At 32.6% G+C, this 17,970-nt stretch overlaps 1 protein-coding gene across 4 annotated transcripts in view; it reads right to left on the reverse strand.

The window, feature by feature from the left end:
* The window catches only part of LOC105479101 (mannosidase alpha class 1A member 2), a 168,703-nt gene that overhangs the window by 18,685 nt on the left and 132,048 nt on the right, over positions 1–17,970 (reverse strand). For 2 of the 4 annotated variants that reach the window (XM_011736913.3, XM_071092678.1), the window contains exons 9-12: positions 16,938–17,053; positions 13,301–13,520; positions 10,622–10,794; positions 7,199–7,314 (exon numbers count right to left, since the gene is read on the reverse strand). In XM_011736913.3, the coding sequence (XP_011735215.1) occupies positions 7,199–7,314; positions 10,622–10,794; positions 13,301–13,520; positions 16,938–17,053 (625 nt within the window). The other 2 variants (XM_071092275.1, XM_011736914.3) reach the window with 2 other exon arrangements.

Genomic DNA, 17,970 nt, shown 5'->3' on the forward strand with positions numbered 1-17,970 from the left:
GCAGAGATATAAGTAAAAGGATATTCACTGCAGCACTGTTTATAAGAGCAAAAAAACAGGACCAACCTCTATATCTAACAATAGGGTACTGATCGAACAAATTATAAAACATTCCTCAGTGGATTTACATATGCCAATATGGAAACCTTTCCTAGATAAAAAGATGAAAATGCAAGTTTCAGAATAATAGGTATATATAATCTTACATATGGAGAAAAAAGGGTAAAGGATATATATTATATATATTTTTATATGTTTGCATATACCCAGAAAATTTCCAGAAGGCTGTATCAAGAACTATTTAATAAGTATTCTCTTTGGGAAGTGAGACTGGATATGAGGCACAAAAAAACTTATTTTTTTTTTTTTTTGGTCATTTCTTCAGTTCTATACTATTTAACTCATTTTGCAATATCCACATACTATTTTTATAATTCAAAAAAAGCTGTATTAAAAACAACCTGATTTTTTAGGAGCTACACACTGTAATAGAGCTACACATTATAGTGTCTACACAACTGATTTTAATATGACAAGTGCTATGCTGTTATGTATATACAGCTCTACAAACATGTTGATTGCATGCATGCTTGTTCTAACTCAAAACCCTAAACTAAAGCACTGAGGATATTAATATTTCATATAGACTATCAGGACAAATGAAGTACTGATAATACACACTTAAGGATATTTTCAGAATATATTTCCAAGTGGGGGCGCAGGCCACGGGTAGACCCTGCTTCCTTAACAACAACAACGAAAAAGAATATACTTCCAGTGTACTCTCACTTAAGAGTGTTTGAAAGTGACTAGATTCTTACATCCTTGCCAACACCAGAACACAAACTTTTAAATCTTAAGCAGCATGATAGTAAATAAAACATAGTATCTGATCTATTATTTCATTCATTTCTTACAAGTGGATCAAGCATTCTTCACGTGTTTATAGCCATTTCTTTTCTAAGAACTGCTACTACCTTTTTTAGTAGGCTTAGTATTTTTTCTTAATTTCTAATTTTAAGAAATGTTTTCCCAGTGTGCCATCTGTCTTTTACTTTATTTAGTGCTCTTTTTTTTGTACAGATGTTTTTATTTTTATGTAATTAAATTTTCAATCTTTTCTTTAATGATTTCTGGGTTTTGAATCACGCCATCTTCATCCCCAGGATTGGAAAAAATTTCCAATTGTTTCATGATTTTATTTCTCTTTTTAATATTTAAAGTTTTGCTCTACAGAAAATTAGTTTTGGTACTTAGCAGGGATCCAGCCTTCCTATTTTTTTCAAAATAGAGTATGTTTAAAGATGTTTTTAAATATTTACAGAGGCAAAAACAAAAAGTATTTTAAAAACTAAAATAACTTCAATTAAGCTAAATTACAGTTCACATTTTGATATTGTTGAAATACTATTACCATGTTCATCTATGTGTTACATATGCACATGTGGACTTAATAGCCCACTTAATATTATACTGTGAAAAGTCTATAAAAATGCAATTGTTTTGGCTTCGTGATACTATTGTGGATGTGCCATAATTTATTTAACCATTCAGCTATTATTGAACAAATAATGACTCTTATTTTTATAACAGCAATAAACATCTTTGTACATGAGTCTTTGTTCATAACTCTGGTTATTTAAGATTATTGACATATTCTTATATAGCTTTCCAGAATTTTACTACTATATTCAAAGTCTGAATTTCAAGAGATAGGGAAGGAAAAAGCACACAAGCAAGAGACACAGACATAATTTCTGCCCCAGAGACTTTGATACCAGTGAAAGTAGACATACTGTGGTGATAAATTTGATCTTAATTTTATGCTATTTCTCTTTCCTTTAATAACAAATTTGTTAAGAAGACTATGTTTCCAACTAACCTGTGATTTCTGAGCTGCCTAATGCCTAATATATATGAACTCAGAAAAAAATGGTTGAAATGTATCCTTAAAATGTATACTTCTCTCAGTTTATCAGATCTTCAAATAAATGTGAAACAGAATTGAGGTAAGATGTAATGAAAATCTAATTCAATCAAAGATCTAGGTGAATGGGTGTAGACACTAAGGTACATACATAAAATAATACATTCCTTCAAAGTTTTTGGTAAGAGGCTTATGACAGTAAATGGTATAAAGTGATAGAACTATAGAGAATCCATGTGGGAGACATTCATTAAACAATTCAAGTGCTGCTGCTAGAGAACTGCTCCTAGGAGTCTTGGTGTTCTATCTGCTACTTTCCTCGCAATTCTTTCAGCTTAAGAGACTTTTGACCAACTGCTATTTCACGGAAACTAATGAATAAGACAATCCTTGGAGGGACAAAAGCCATTATCAAAGAACATACTTCTCTTTCTTGCAGCTGAAGAGAGGGGGCAGTAATACCATTTAGCTCTTCTTACAAAACAATCAAGACTCCAACCAAGTGTCTTTAAATAAGTTCATATGTTAACTAAAAGCTATTCATGGCTTTTCCTTTCTTGCACGACTCCTCCCGTTATTTAAAAAGCAAGCTGACTTGTATTTATTAGTGATAATGCACCTAAAATCTTCAACAACTGTCTAAATCTCATCTCAAAATATTCAGATATAAACAGTCTATAAATTTAATCTTGAAGAAATTTCTCTAGAGCCTCTGTCCTCCTCAAACTCAATATATCACTCCCTTAATCTTCCTTTCACTTCTTCCCTGTATGCATGTCTTTTTTGGTTTATATCCAGTTTTCATGGAGCATACCCTCCAAAAACTTACTGAGAAAGAGGATTGGAAGTGGATTTTTGATACCTTATGTGGCTAAAAACCCAGAATTCTAAGTTGTAATTAATTTTCTCTCATGAATCAACTGCTCCAATGCTTCTAGCTTTCATGACTGTTCTTGAGAAGTTTGAAGCCACCCTGAATCCATATCGATGAGACTTTATTCTACTCTCTCTCCCTGTGGAAGCTGAGATCTTTCCTTTACCCCAGGGGTTTTGAAATTCAACGTGCTGTGCCTTGGTGTGGGTCTGTTTTCATCTTCTATGCTGGGATCTTGATGGTTTCCTTCAAGCTGGAAACATACCCTTCTATTTTTGGATATTTTCTTAAATTACCTTGTTATATTCATATTTTAAACTTTAAAAGTCAAAGTATAACATACATATACAAACATGCCAAATCTTACATGTTATAGTTCAATAAACATTTCTAAGTTAATACTGTTTATTAATATTTAAAAGGCACTAACATGCTGATTAGAAACTGTAGTCAGGTTGGCACTGGAAACTTTAATATTAACTCTGATTCTTCCTTCTTACTGAATCTCCTTATATAAAATCAGATATTCAGGTTTGTCAATTCTACCTTTAGAGCTCTCATCTCATTCTTAATATGCCATGGTCTACCTTACAGCTATTCCCCTGCATACCAGTTCTGCCTTCAAGTCTGGTTCAAATGCTACTACTTCCAGGAAATCTTCCCTTGTTTTCCAGGTTAAGCAAACTCTCTTCTCTAAAAGACTTCTGCATTTTGTTAATATTTCTCTTATACACTTAATGTATTTAAAATTTGTTGTATATATTGCATGTGTTTTATTTCCTGTACTAGAGTATAAGAGTTTTTGAACCTTTGAAGGAATCTATCTGACCTTCCTTATTACATAGGTTTTGTTATGCCATCAGTATATATGCTAGATAAATATTAATAAATGAAGTAAGGACTATTAAGGGAAACAAAAAAAAGTAGGAGACATGGCCTTTTCTGGGGAAAAAGGTATATCTATAGCAATAACTAATCCATAGTATAGCACCTATGACAACATGTAAAAGGTAAAATGACCCTCAACTTAGGTCAAGAATACAGGCTTTTTCATTTAACTTTGCCACTGCCGTGACAATCAGTTTCCATCTCTGGTAGCTAAAACGCATTGATTGTTGCCTTTTAATGAATTCCCAATAAATTCCCACCATTTGGTAGAATATACAATCTTAAATTGACAGCTTCTGACAAAGCCTATTTAAATTAACTGATTTTTGAGAAATATTTAAGGGATCATACTTATCTTCATTCCTCTATAAAGTTTTAAGCTCTATTTTTACAATAAGACTACAGCTACATTAATTTACATCTTCACAGAAATGACTTTATTCAATTGTATTTTTACATCAGTTTTTATAAAGAGTAAATCAGATTGAGTGTTTTTGTATCTTCTCTAAGATCACTGTTTCAAACAAAATAAATATTTTCAAAATATTTACCATTACCATTATGTATTAGGTTGAACTGTATTAAATTGCCAATATTCAAATTACCCTTTTTAAAAGGGTAATTTCATATGGTTCACTTAATAGCTCAATATTTTCATAGAGTTATCCAATTTAAGTCATTTTATAATTTAGCAACATAAAAAATTCTGTCTCATTTGTCAAAGTAATATGCTCCCTCAACTCCCAAAAATGATAATGACACTGCGCAGAATGATTCCTTTTTGCTTTTGCTGCTAGGAAGTGCAATGCTGAACGTACTGCTCAACTGTGACAATTTTCTTAGCCTAGGTGATGTTATAATTATTTTTATGTTTCTTTTTGTTTGACCTTTTTCACTTTTATTGCTCTAAATGTATGTTTTTTTAAAGGCAAAAATTGTAGCAAACATCTATCTATCTATCTATCTATCTATCTATCTATCTATCTATCTATCTATCTATCTATCTGACTGGTTACCTAGTGTACTGTTGTGTTGAGAAGAATTCTGCCTGAACTTGGCAAGGAAAAGTACCAAGATTAACTGGTGATATTCCATGTAGGTACTCAAAGGGGATGAGGCAGCATACCATCTATTTCCAGCCCTATGCCGTGTACTAAAGTGCTAAAGTTTGTAGTGATGAGAGATTTGAGAATTAATTATGAAAGCCAATCTGCAAGAGGTGAAATATGAACTGAAATTAGAAATGAGAGGCATTAATTGATAGAAAGGATAAAGGCATTCCTGCCAGAAGCAATTAAATATAAAACAGACAAATGCAACAGAACAAACTTTATATATATATGTAAATATTTGAATGTACATTAGGTTGGTTTAAGAATAGAATCTAGGATTAAAAGAATATTCACACAGTCTCAAAATTATCACTCCACAGATAGGTTATTAATTACAAAAAGAAAAAAGATTGTTTACATGACAATAATCAAGTATAACCTATGCTCAAACCTAAACTCACCAATAATGGGCTAAACTGCTATGTGTCTCTTTAAGGGATGCAATGATAAGAACACAGATCAATATAATATTCATGCTGAAAATGTTTAACCTAAATCTGATCATGAGAAACAATTAGAAAAAAAATCTAAAATGGGGAACATTCCTCAAAGCAACTAGCCTAAATACTTTAAAAATGTCAATTTCATAAAAGATAAAAGAAAAACAGGAAAACTGCACTGAAGGAGACTAAAGAGACATGACAACCAAAAGTAACAAATGATCCCGTACTGGATCCTGAATTGGCATTAAACAAAAAAAAAAGTACATTACTGGAACAATTGGAGAAATTTGAAAATGGGACTACATATTAGACAATAATATGTGAATATTAAGGTTCATGAGTGTGAGAACTAAATGGTGATTATGTAAGATAATGACCTTTTCTTGAAAGTTACTGCTGAAATATCATAATGCTGGTCACTATCAACTTGTCCAGCAAAATGAAAAGCTAAAAAAAAAAAAAAAAGTAAAACTATGTGTATATGTGAGTGTATGCAGAAAGAAAGAGAAGGAAATGTGGCAGAACTAGGTGAAAAGACACAAATAATCATTATCCTATCTTACAGTTTTTCTAAAGTTAAAAAAGAAAAAAATAAAACAGGAGATACTACATAATCTGGGCCAAATTCCATAGCTTACAGACATGTAAACCAAAAGCAAAGAAATTTTATTTTGACATGTTCATTCAGCTAGATGTAGCTAGTGTACAACTAAAGTTCCTGTCGCTTTATTTTCTAGTCCAGTGCTCTTTCAACTTATACAGTCTCAAGTCTAATCACACAGGATAAGTCAGAATAAGAAACATCTAGATATGGGAAACTGAGTACCAGGCAGATGTTCTAAACCATCCCAGAAGTAATAAGGGGCTGGATTAGGGTCAATTGTAGAAATGGAAAGGAGGAAGCAAAATAAAAAAAAAGTAACAGAAAGAAGCATAAAGAACTGGTGATATATTAAAAGGAGGAAGCAGAAATGATTCTATAATGTATAAGCTAAAAAGACAGGAAAACAACAGTACTGGGGTAATAAAAGAAAAATTAGAATAAGATAGCATTTAGGATAGACATTTAGAAACTTAGTTAGATACAGGTACCTTTTAATTGTAATATATGAGAATGTAAACTACAAGTATACTAGAATGTAAAATCCAGAAGGCAGGAATTTTTGTCCTGCTTGCCTACTGAAACATCCTCAAGTGTCTTAAACAGTGCCTGGTAATACACATTTGTTGAAAAAATAAAATGTTTACAAGGCTTTCATGTACAGATATGCAAGAAATACAAATAAGAAATTTAAGAGAGAGTACAAAGAGATATTTATTTGGTCAGTCTTCAGGGAAGTGGACATATTTACAGCCTCCATCTTTTCCAGGTCTGCTTACAGAGAGCTCTACCTGGGGTTTTGAGTATAAGACCAAAATAAAGTTGTCTACTCTTTTCCATTGTTCCTTTTATGTGTATCTTTACAGTAAACCTCATCGGGAGGATGAGTGGCTATGATCATTTAGTACCATCAAAACTGCATGATTATTCCTAACAGATTTCATTAGCTACAGTAGGGAGCTCAGGTATGATCCCAGGACCAGCATTATCAGTAATACGTGGAAGCTTGTTAGACATGCAAATTTTTAGGCTAAACTCCAGATCTATTGAAACTTTGTGGGTGTGGACCTAGTTACCTGTGTATTAAGAAGACTTCCAGGTGATTTTAATGCACATTAAAGAACAAGGAACAAAAAATTTTAACAGGTACTAAGTACTTTTTGGATAAAATACCTACCTTACAGTCTAAGTCATTCTTCTTGAGATGTAGCTAAAAAGTTTACACACCCAATTACATAAAAAGATATTTACAATAAAATTTAGTGTAACCTGTCACATAGTCATAATTCATCATCTAGTGATCACACAGCAAAACCAGTCTAGTATAAAAATTTTTTAAAGCGATATACTTACTTTAATGTTTCAGCAAGAAAAAAGCTCTGCTGTACATCATCATGTGTAGGAGTAGAGGAATATACATCTTTAACTCCAGAAAATCCACCACTAACTCGGCAATACTTTTCAATGGCCTATAAAAGAGATCAGACAAAATAAGCAATTCCGCAGAATTTCAAGTTTTGAAGGACAACAAAACTCTGAAGGATAATAGTCAAAAGTTCATAAAGATTTGCATGAAAATTTGATGGCTAAAAATAATATATTATCAAAAGGAAATATTCTCATACTGGAAAAATTAACTCATACAAGAAATAGGATGTTTCCTATAGAACTTCTCTCTCTCCAAAACCCTTTAATCTTTTTAAGACATCTTATATTTTCCTAACTTAGAAATCAAATTTAGGCTATTTTTTTGAAATGAGGGGTCTGTCTGGCAAAATAAAGGTCCATTAGTTCTGACAAATCAAGATGGAGGTCAGTTTCGATTAACAATTTTTATTGCAATTTTACCACTTCCAAGGACAAACAATAATCCACAACATGCTAAAAAAGTATTACTTAGGAGCACTCTATAGTAATAGCAGTAAGAGATCATATTTACTAAATACATACTATGTGCCAGACATTGCATTATCATAATCCTATGAGTTAGCCATTACAGGTGGTACCAACTGGCAGAAAGAGCCCACCTACCATAATAATAATTACAGTATAAAGAGTTAACAATTATAAGCTATTTACTATGTGCTAAAAGCTGTTCTAAGAGCTTTAAATATAGTCACATTTGAATTTCACAACTCTATGAGGTTAACAGCCTCACTTTTCAGATGGGAAAACTGAGACACAGAGTACTTTGCTCCACATTATTAACTACTGTGCTTTACTGCTTGACTGAGAGTTAAAATTCTTCCTCTTTTTGCATCTTTGGGCATGTCTAAATAAAATATACTGAATCAAATGGAATCTATTCACAACCTTATTTTTTAATTCAAAGCAACCAAACAGTCTGCTTATGCAGGTACAGCACAGTCCAGAATTCAGCCATTCATGAAAAGTGGAAAGCACATGTGGTTCTGTTTTTCTATTCTACCTAACCCTGGGTGGTCATCCAATGAAGTCATGGGTACTTAACTAATCATCGCTGTCTGCCATGGCTTGTTGTTTCTAGTCTTGCTACTTTTCTTACTCTTCTGGGCTTCTCCTTCCTATGAAAAGCTAATTAACATTAAAAAGGTGTTTATTTAATCAATCTGTTCATTTTATAGCTCCATTTTGATTATAGCTAAGTTTAAGGGGTTTGGTGCTTTTCTCTAATACATTATAAAGAAATTTTGGATACAAGACTTTTTAAGTACTTTTCTTCACAATAATCATGTGTCTTCACCACCATATGAATTATCAAAATGGTTGAAGAATAATAAGAAAGTAGTGGGGAGGCATGACTAATCTTTAAGACATTTAGAGTCATGAGGGCAAGTTTGGAAGTTTCAATATGTAAACAGAATCACTAAGGCTACAGAAGACATGCTATACTGCTATTCTGCCTCACCCAGCCTTCCCTTTGCTTTCTTCACACCCAAGAGGAGAGGCCAATGGTGATGCATGAGCAAATACTATTTAAGATGTGACACTGCCTCTTTTGCCTCCATTCCTCCCTATTCTCATCACTTCCACTGCACACTTCTGAAACTGGAATTTAGAATATAAGTACTCCAGTTCTTGTTCTTGACCAATTACACATTGAGTTTGTGTTTGTCCACATAGGCTATAAAAGCAAAATTCTACCTCCCATTATTCAAATTTAGACAGACATGGGCTAAAGTCTGACTCTATCACACCTCTCCTTAACAGACAAAAGTAGGGTCATACTTGAAGAAAGCACACAGGAAAAAAGGACCTTAGGAAATGGATGAATTATCCTGAAGTACTCCTCAATGACAAAAAGTGCTTCTGCCACCACTTTCCACTCCTCACGTGATTCAGACATATCCCCCTCACTCCTCTAAATAAGAAGCATTAAATAACAGGGGATGTTCAAATGAAACAGGTTCATTATATGATTATTTTACCTATCTATTTCCCTTACATAAAATAGTGCTTAGTTTACGGAAGCATTAGTAAGCCACTGCTAACAATAGAAGTGTGTGTGCATTCTACTCCCAAACCACTGTGGCAATAGCTTGGCTGTCTTCTCAACTGTGGCAGCACCCTCCTACACAGAGAATTTCACTAGTAGCTGTGCTCCCACTTCTGGACCCAAGGAGCCAAGGAAAAGCAGCATCAATAAATGCTGCATCTGTTCCTGTCCTGTGTAACCACTTGCTTCCATTAATATGCTCTTATTGTTAAAGTCCAGGAAGACTACCTAGGTCTGAATGACAGGTGAAAAATAAGTGTACTCCCCTTAGTTCAAGATCTCACATTATTCCTAGGTTATGGCTGTGGTCTCCCAAACCCACCAACTTGTGGATTACAATCAGATCCTTTCGCTTTGTTACTCCCCACTGAAAAAAGCCTTCAGGAGTTCCTTCCCCCTTATAAAACATTTAGTAGTTCTGTAAGGAATTCTCAAAAGTCAAGCAGCTTTTGCAGGTAGAAGATGCTAAGGAAAAAAGAAAAACAAGATTTGAAGGGCTTTTTGGATAAGCAAATAACTTTCTATTACCACTTCCCATATGACAGCACTTACACAGTAGCTGACAGAAGTAACTAAGATAGTGTATATTGCAGGGAGGGAGTTGTGCACACACGTCTTATTTCCTGAACAACTAAGAACCTTTGATTTGGTGTGTAAGGCTGTCTACATAATGTCTCCAATCTTCTCTCCCACTTTGCCACTGTGCAACGTTCTCTTTACATAAATTGGTATACATCTCGCCCTAAAACATATCTCATACATTCCTGTCTGGGCAATTTACCAGCACTACTGACCTCATTTGGGATTCCTTAATCATTCTATCTAGATTGTAAGCTTAAGTTAAACAATTTGAATATGAATAGTCACCATAATTAGTGCTATTTATCACAATTAGTAAATCTCAAAGAATAAAACAACGCCTTACCCCTGGGAATAAGCTATACTTTTATAAAAGACTAATAATTTTTTCCTCCCCAGGTACTGATAGCCATGGATTCCCTGAAAGACTAGCATTTTAAGAGTAAACCCCTTGCTTCCTTTACCTACTAACCATTAAAAATTCCTCCTTTGAAATATATATATTTATATATTTTTAAAATATTTTAATATATATTTAATATGTATTGTAAGATTTATTTCTACTGCCAAGAAACTTAAATTGACTAAGAGTTTCTTCATCAGATAAACAAAAACTGCCCTACAGATACTAAAAATGAGGTAACATGGGTGAGGATACATGGCATCATAGGACGGCATGATGTAACACTCTTTCAGATAAAATGGAATATTGGCTTATTTACCAGTGCTGCTTCCCAGCCCCATTGCCTGTATCTTGGATCATGAGTGAATCGCCATAGGTACCAATAGGTTTCAATTACTTCTGGACGGAGGATATAATACTTTTCAGCCTGCCGGACAGCCACAGCCTCCACTGCACCATCAAACTTGAATGATTCAGGACCTAGCTTTAATGCTGTAACATGACAAAAGAAATAACTGAGCAAAATAAACCATTTAAGTTTGTTTGCAAGGACTTCTTTCTTCCCTGAAAGAATAGAATATGAAGTAATTTTTGTTGTTTATTTTTATTGTTGCTGTTTGCACTCAGTGCAAAATGAGTCATTTTAAAAGATCCACATTTGGTTTTCTTAAAATAGACTTATAAATATTCCTATTATTCTCACATAAAATGTTTCTCAGAATAATGTGTATCAACATACTGCTAAATCCAATTCTACCAATAAGAGTCTAGTAATCTTTTGGAAACAAATGCAAACCTAGACATTTGCACATCATATAGTCCACTGTGGTCCGAAATAAAAGTACATAGATAATTATACTGTGTGGATTTTTTTTAAGGCAAGGTAATTTTTAAAGACATTTTGCCATAATACACACGTGTAAGAAAACATTTTAGAGCTTAGATCATGAATTGATTTAGTTGTAGATAATTACAGTATAAATTTAGCTGGAATAACTACTAAGGAGAAATGAATGGATATTTTAAAATACGGTGGCCAAAAATTATAGCACAGCTATAAGAAAACACAGCAGAGGATTAATAACCTGCTGGAAAGTTAGCAAAACTAGGATTGTACTTTTTAATTAAAGGATCTAAATTGAGATTAAAGACAAATAAAAACAACAGAAGACTTGAAAATACAGGACACAAATCAAATAATCATTTTTTGGTTTACCATAACAAAGAGGGTCACAGGTTCATCAACTTGCAATGTGAAAATGACAATCAGAAAAAGAATCAGCATCAGCAATGTCATTATGAAATGTGAAAACCAGAAATATAAGGAAATCCTTTCATAACTCTGATACACTATGAATTTCTGAAAGGCAGGGAATGTATCTTGTTCATACTTTAACCTATAAGCATCTAGCATAATACTTGGCATATAATGGCTGTTCCCTATTTCATGGAGCAAATATTTAATTATAATAACTATGATATACCATATTTTAGTATGTATGCTATATGAAATTCAATTATTTTAGGTCTATTATTTGATTTTCGGTCAAAATCTGTCAAATAACAATCCTTATTCTCGTGGATCCTAATATAAAATTGAATATCCATCCTGGTTCTCAATGTTTTACTAATTTTAGCTATATTTTAAGTGCATAATTGACATTTTATATCAACACAATAACTTAATTTAGCCTCTATGAATATCCATCCTGGTCCTCAATGTTTTACTAATGTTTTAGCTATATTTTAAGTGCATAACTGACATTCTATATCAACACGATAATTTAATTTAGCCTCTATTTCAAACTCAGATCACTGCCTTTATATGTATCACACACCAACACTTAAACTACCCTGAAATAACACTACTTCACTGTCCTCTTGACTTATATTCTTTCAAGAAACGGAACCCTTGATTTAGTTCACAAGAAAACTGAAGAATCAATTTTGCCATAAGTTAATAATTCCTTACTGTATAAAAATAACTTGACAGATTTATGAACTAGCATAAATTTTAGGTCAATCATATTTGTTTCATGGTATCTGATGATAAAGTAACCCTAAAACAGAAATTGTTATTTGATAAAATTAATGATTTGACTTCTGAAATGAAATAGAAATTTCTAGTTTTTTGGATTTCAGGGAGCTCATTATCCATTGCCTCATATAGAAACTCATGTTTTTAAAGCCAGAGAAAATCTTGGAAGGTCTAGTCCAGTGTTTTTCAGCCCCCTTTTCATTACTGCACCCCTAAGAAGCGTTTTGCCTTTTTAAAAAAAGTCTAATTGCCCTCTCCCTCCATAAAATTTTAATACCAAATATATACTGTGTATCTATGTATGACTATATGTATATCTGTGCTTTATACACAAAGAGTAAAAATTTTTTCAGCCCCAACCAAACCAATTTTTGTCACCATTTAAGAATCATCTCCTTTTCTAAGTAAGGACACTGAAGTTCAGAAAATATTTGCCCAATGCAATGTCAGAGGATCTTTTTAGTTAAAGCCATAAACAATTCCAAAAACTACTGGTGAACTAATTGAAAAACTACTAGTTAGCCAGACACCAATAAAGATAAATACTATCATCTTTTGGTTATTCTTTTTATCACAAGAGGTTAGGCAAGGCAATGTAACTGAAATCAGTCAATTTTATGTTCTTTTAAGTAACTGTTTTTATAGAAGCTGAAATGGCAAAAATAGATTCTTATATTAAAATAAATGTTATTCCATTTATTCCCAAATACCCCACGATTCTTGTCTTTAAAACAATTACTTCAAAATCTTTAACAGAAATAGCAGCAAAATTCAGAATTTAAAAAATAATGCAGAGACACATTTCCAGAATTAAAATTCAAGTTTTTAAGAAAATGATTTGCCATGTTGCTGTAAACTATTTGGAAGTAACAAGCGCCTATATATTCTTCTTATTGCTAAATACATTTTTAACTTAGAGATTATTTTAGACTATATAATTAGCCTTATTAATATTCTTACCAGTTCTGTCATACGACTCATGACAAGTACGTGCAATTTCTGCCCCCAGTTCTAAATAATGACCAGCTTTATCTGTTCTGGAACCATCCGCTCCCAGTGCAAACATTCCCCCAGCAAAGCAGGCCAAATGCCCCATCTTTTTTTCCAAGTGCCCATTCTTCCATTCTCCAATAAAGACAAGACCTCCACGAGATTTCTTAATAAGATGTTTTTCTATAGCCTATAGGAAAGAAAAGATATTCAAAGTTTTAGATGTAAACTATTAAGTGTTCAAACTTACTATATCTTTCTGGCCATTATAAAACCTGGGTAATATGATAGTCTATAAAGTAGTAACTTTCCCAAACTAAGAGACTTAATTAATAGTAAGTGTTGGAGTGGAGGATCAAACTGAATATAATCTGGAACAAATACGTGAATCACTACCATAATAAGACAGAGTGGAAGAGGAGAGACTTGGCCTAAAGATTACCTTCTACATAGTATTATCTTTAGTCCCTTACTTCTCAGACTTAGGCATTTGTTTTGGATGCATTGTCATGGATAAGAGAAGCCATATTATAAACATTGTCTATCTTCCTGGAATATAAATTTTACTCAAAAGATGTGGGAATGGTGAGAGAAACAGTCTATACTAAACTTGAGTATATCAGAGTATAACAATCACATTTCATTTTTAAAATGAGATTTTCAAGAGCTTTGCTCCTTTGGAATATGTTCTTAGACTTTGCTGAGATGAGCTATTTTCTACCTTTAGAGGTATTTCTATGGAAAAGTATGAGCAATGGCCATTAACTCAGTTTTCTTTAGTAGAAACTATTATGTATGATTAGTGGTTAACTTTTCTTTCAGACAAAAAGGAATATTTTTATTGTCAGTTGTTCGCTGACAAGTTTAATAACAATCAGGATTGGAAAATTTTATTCTATATTCTCTGTAATAATAATGTGAGTTTTACAGAACTGGAGTGACTATGTCTTACTGATCACCTATATTCCAGAAGGCATATAATGTAGTGTGCACTCAATACATGTTGAATTATTAAGTAATAAGTTTTTGTCATTGTTTTAACCATAGTACTCTGAAGCACAAGTAAAGTTTTTTGAGTATGGGGTGGTATTTTTCATGTTTCTGAACCTCATGATACTAGCATGTTTTCCACATAAAAGGTATTCCAAAAATGCCTAAAAGATGGTATTCATATGTTTGTCATTTTGTCATTTCTGTTCATTATAACATAAATCTTACCATATTACAATTAAAAGATATCCAAATATATCCACATGGCCTTACTAGAACTAAAGTAAAAGGCAGTTCGCTAGGGTTTTTTTTACCAATAATTTTAAAAGAAAGTAGAAACCAGGGATATGGATATCTGTAAGAACACGGTAAGGTAGGATGGGTATGGAATAATTTAAGTAAAATAGCTGAGAAAGACAAAGTTTAAAAATAACGTATTTCAAATTAGAATGAGTCTTAAGTGGTCATTCCTATCTCTTTCATACATTCCATATGTCATTTATTTTACAATACTCTAACAATAATTTTTGAAAATAATTAACACTGCAAAGACTGCATACTTGAGATCATGTCTCAAAGTGAAAGCTGACCAACTATTAAAAAACATTTATTAGGTACCTATTCTTGACTTAATAACTAATAAAACTAATAAAAACAGGGAAAAGAAAGCAAGTACAGAAATATTTACAGAATACACAACATATAGCAGATGATTCATGAAAAATAGTGTGAATTTATAAGGTTAATTTTCAAAATAGTTATCATGCCTTTCAAAGCATGTACAATTAAAAAAGCATGACAAATATAATTTTTTTCCTTTGGAAAAAATTAAGCAAAAGTCAAAATAGTTTTAAAGAAAATTACAAGAAAACAGCAAAAATTAATTTATTATGGTATATGATACACCACATTTTCTCAAATATAATAATATTAAATATATTCATGCATTTATCAAATACTATTGAATACTTATTATGTTTCAAGTAACGTGCTAGATGCTGAGATAATGATAAGCAAATTAGTCTCTGCCCTCAAAGGAGGCCACAGTCTAGTGGGAATTACTAAGAGCTATTTTTAACAATATGGTTCTAAGAATATTAAATTCTTCCCAGATAATAACCTATCTGGATCATAAAACTTTCTAGGTTTAAATTTTAATAAAAGAGAATAAAGTTCTCCTACTAAAATTTATATTCTTGGTTGTACCTTTAGTTCAATTTATTATTTAACACAATAGCTCAACAAACACTTGTTGAGTACCTATAACGGGCAAAACACCGTGAGCCACATATTAAGTTCAACTCCTGCGCATTTTTAAAAAACAATTATAGCAAATTAGGTGCCTAAAGAGTAGGGATATAAAATGGATAAGATTCTTGGTTTAATGAAAAAGACAAACCAAACAAAAATTATAACTCTGACAACTAATTACTGACTACATCAGCACAGTGTTGTTATATACAAAATATACAACTTTTAAAAAGTAATTAAAATCATCAAGTGGATATCAGTTTATAATAAAGCAGGAAGCTAATAACCTGCTAAACACACTTACTTAACACACTTTTAACTTACTCTTCTATTTCAGTTTTTTCTTAGAAATACTCCATATAAATTCTTCCTAGAATGAATCTTGTTCCAATTATAAACTGTCACAATATCATGGTATGAAGTCATTTAAATATGAAACAATATAAGACAGTGGTTAAAAGCACTGGCTCGGCAGCCAGACTGTTCAGTTCCAGGCCCCATCAATTACCAGCAACACAACCTTCAGCAAGTTACTTTAACTTCATTGTTCCTTAAGGTCCTCATGTGTAAAATGGTGATAATGATTAAATGATCTCATACATGTAAGAAGGGTTAGAACAGTGCCTGGCACGTAGAAAATACTATATACATGTGTTGTCATTAGTTAAGTATTTACCCATAAGGCTCTCAATGTGTAAATTCAAAGGGGTCATTTGAAAGAAAAAACGTTTATGAAAATGTATACAAAGTCAGAAGTTTTCCAGTCTCTGCAAATATTAACTAAAAGTAAATAAAATCAATTTTCATGAATACACTAAAATAAATTCTTATTTTATTTTATTTATTGTTGACACAGAGTCTCGCTCTGTCACCCAGACTGGAGTGCAATGATGAGACCTGAGCTCACTGCAACCTCCACCTCCCAGGTTCAAGTGATTCTACCGCCACAGCCTCCCAAGTAGCTGGGACTACAGGCATGCACCACCATGCCCAGCTGATTTTTGTATTTTAAGTAGAGATGGGTTTTCACCATGTTGGCCAGGCTGGTCTTGAACTCCCAACCTCAAATGATCTGCCTACCCCGGCCTCCCAAAGTGCTGAGATTACAGGTGTGAGCCACTGCACCCGGCCTACAATAAATTCTTTCTTCAAAAATTTCTTTAAAATGCCACAAATAAAAGAAGACTTAACATGAGGCTTTTCTATTAAAATAGTAGCAAACTCTATAGTGAATGCATATAATAAAATGCTTATACATATTTACTGAATGTCTATAATAAAATGGTTATAAGATAGTCATCTAGTCACTACCAAATACACCGTACGTTCAATCTGTTAAGTAGAAAAATGTTCTGGAAATAATCACCTCAATAGCATCATCATACATCTTTCTTGCCTCATGGTCTGTTTTATCTGACATCAACCATGCTTTCAGTAAGTATTCATAAAAACTGTCTCCCAGACCGCCGACAGATGTATGGTCTGTAACAAAGGAGTAAACAGAAGGATAGAGGTAAAGGCAAGGGAAGACAAGACAAATAAAGCAATATTTTCAATTATAATGACTCTGTTACAGGTCAATAATTTTAAAATCACACTGACAATCCCATTTCCAACACACTTCAAATTTAGTCCCATAAGTATACACATAATCACTTTCCTCTATATGTGTATCGAATTTTCTAGAAAATCTTTTTTCTCTGGATGTGGTGCTTCAGGTACTTAGTAGTCTTTTTCTTGAATTAGTTTGTACACTGTCATAGAGCCAAACTTTTCCAGAATTGATAATTACCTTTTATATATTAATAGCTTTAAATAAATAAGTTATGACTAAATATGAAAGCTCGACTTAAATTGGATGTTAAGCAAAAAGAGCTTACTCTTAAGACATGTTCCTATACAATGGTTAATGGTAATTCCTAAGCCAAAGATAATAAATTAAAATACATCTACAAAAAGAAAAGACACCCAAGAATTCCTTTATAATATCACCTTGCATAACATAAATAGCTGTTGACTTCCTACCCTTGATTACTATTTATACAAATTTTAGTACACACAGGCATATCTCAGAGATACAGAAAGTTTGTTTACAGACTACTGCAATGTAGCAAATATTGCAACAAAGTGAGTCACACAAACTTTTTGGTTTCCCAGTAGATATAAAAGTTGTGTTGACAGCATTGTGTTTAAATAAACAATGTTCATATCTTAATTTTAAAAATACTTTATTGCTAAAAATGCAAATGATCATCTGATGCTTTCAGCAAGTCACATTCTTTTTGCTGGTGGAGGGTCTTGCCTTGATGATGGCTGCTGACTCATCGGGGTGGTGGCTGCTGAAGGCTGGGGTGGCTAGGTCAATTTCTTAAAATGAGACAACAATGAAATCTGCTGTA

The sequence above is a fragment of the Macaca nemestrina genome, chromosome 1, assembly GCF_043159975.1.
Source record: "Macaca nemestrina isolate mMacNem1 chromosome 1, mMacNem.hap1, whole genome shotgun sequence".
NCBI lineage: Eukaryota > Metazoa > Chordata > Mammalia > Primates > Cercopithecidae > Macaca > Macaca nemestrina.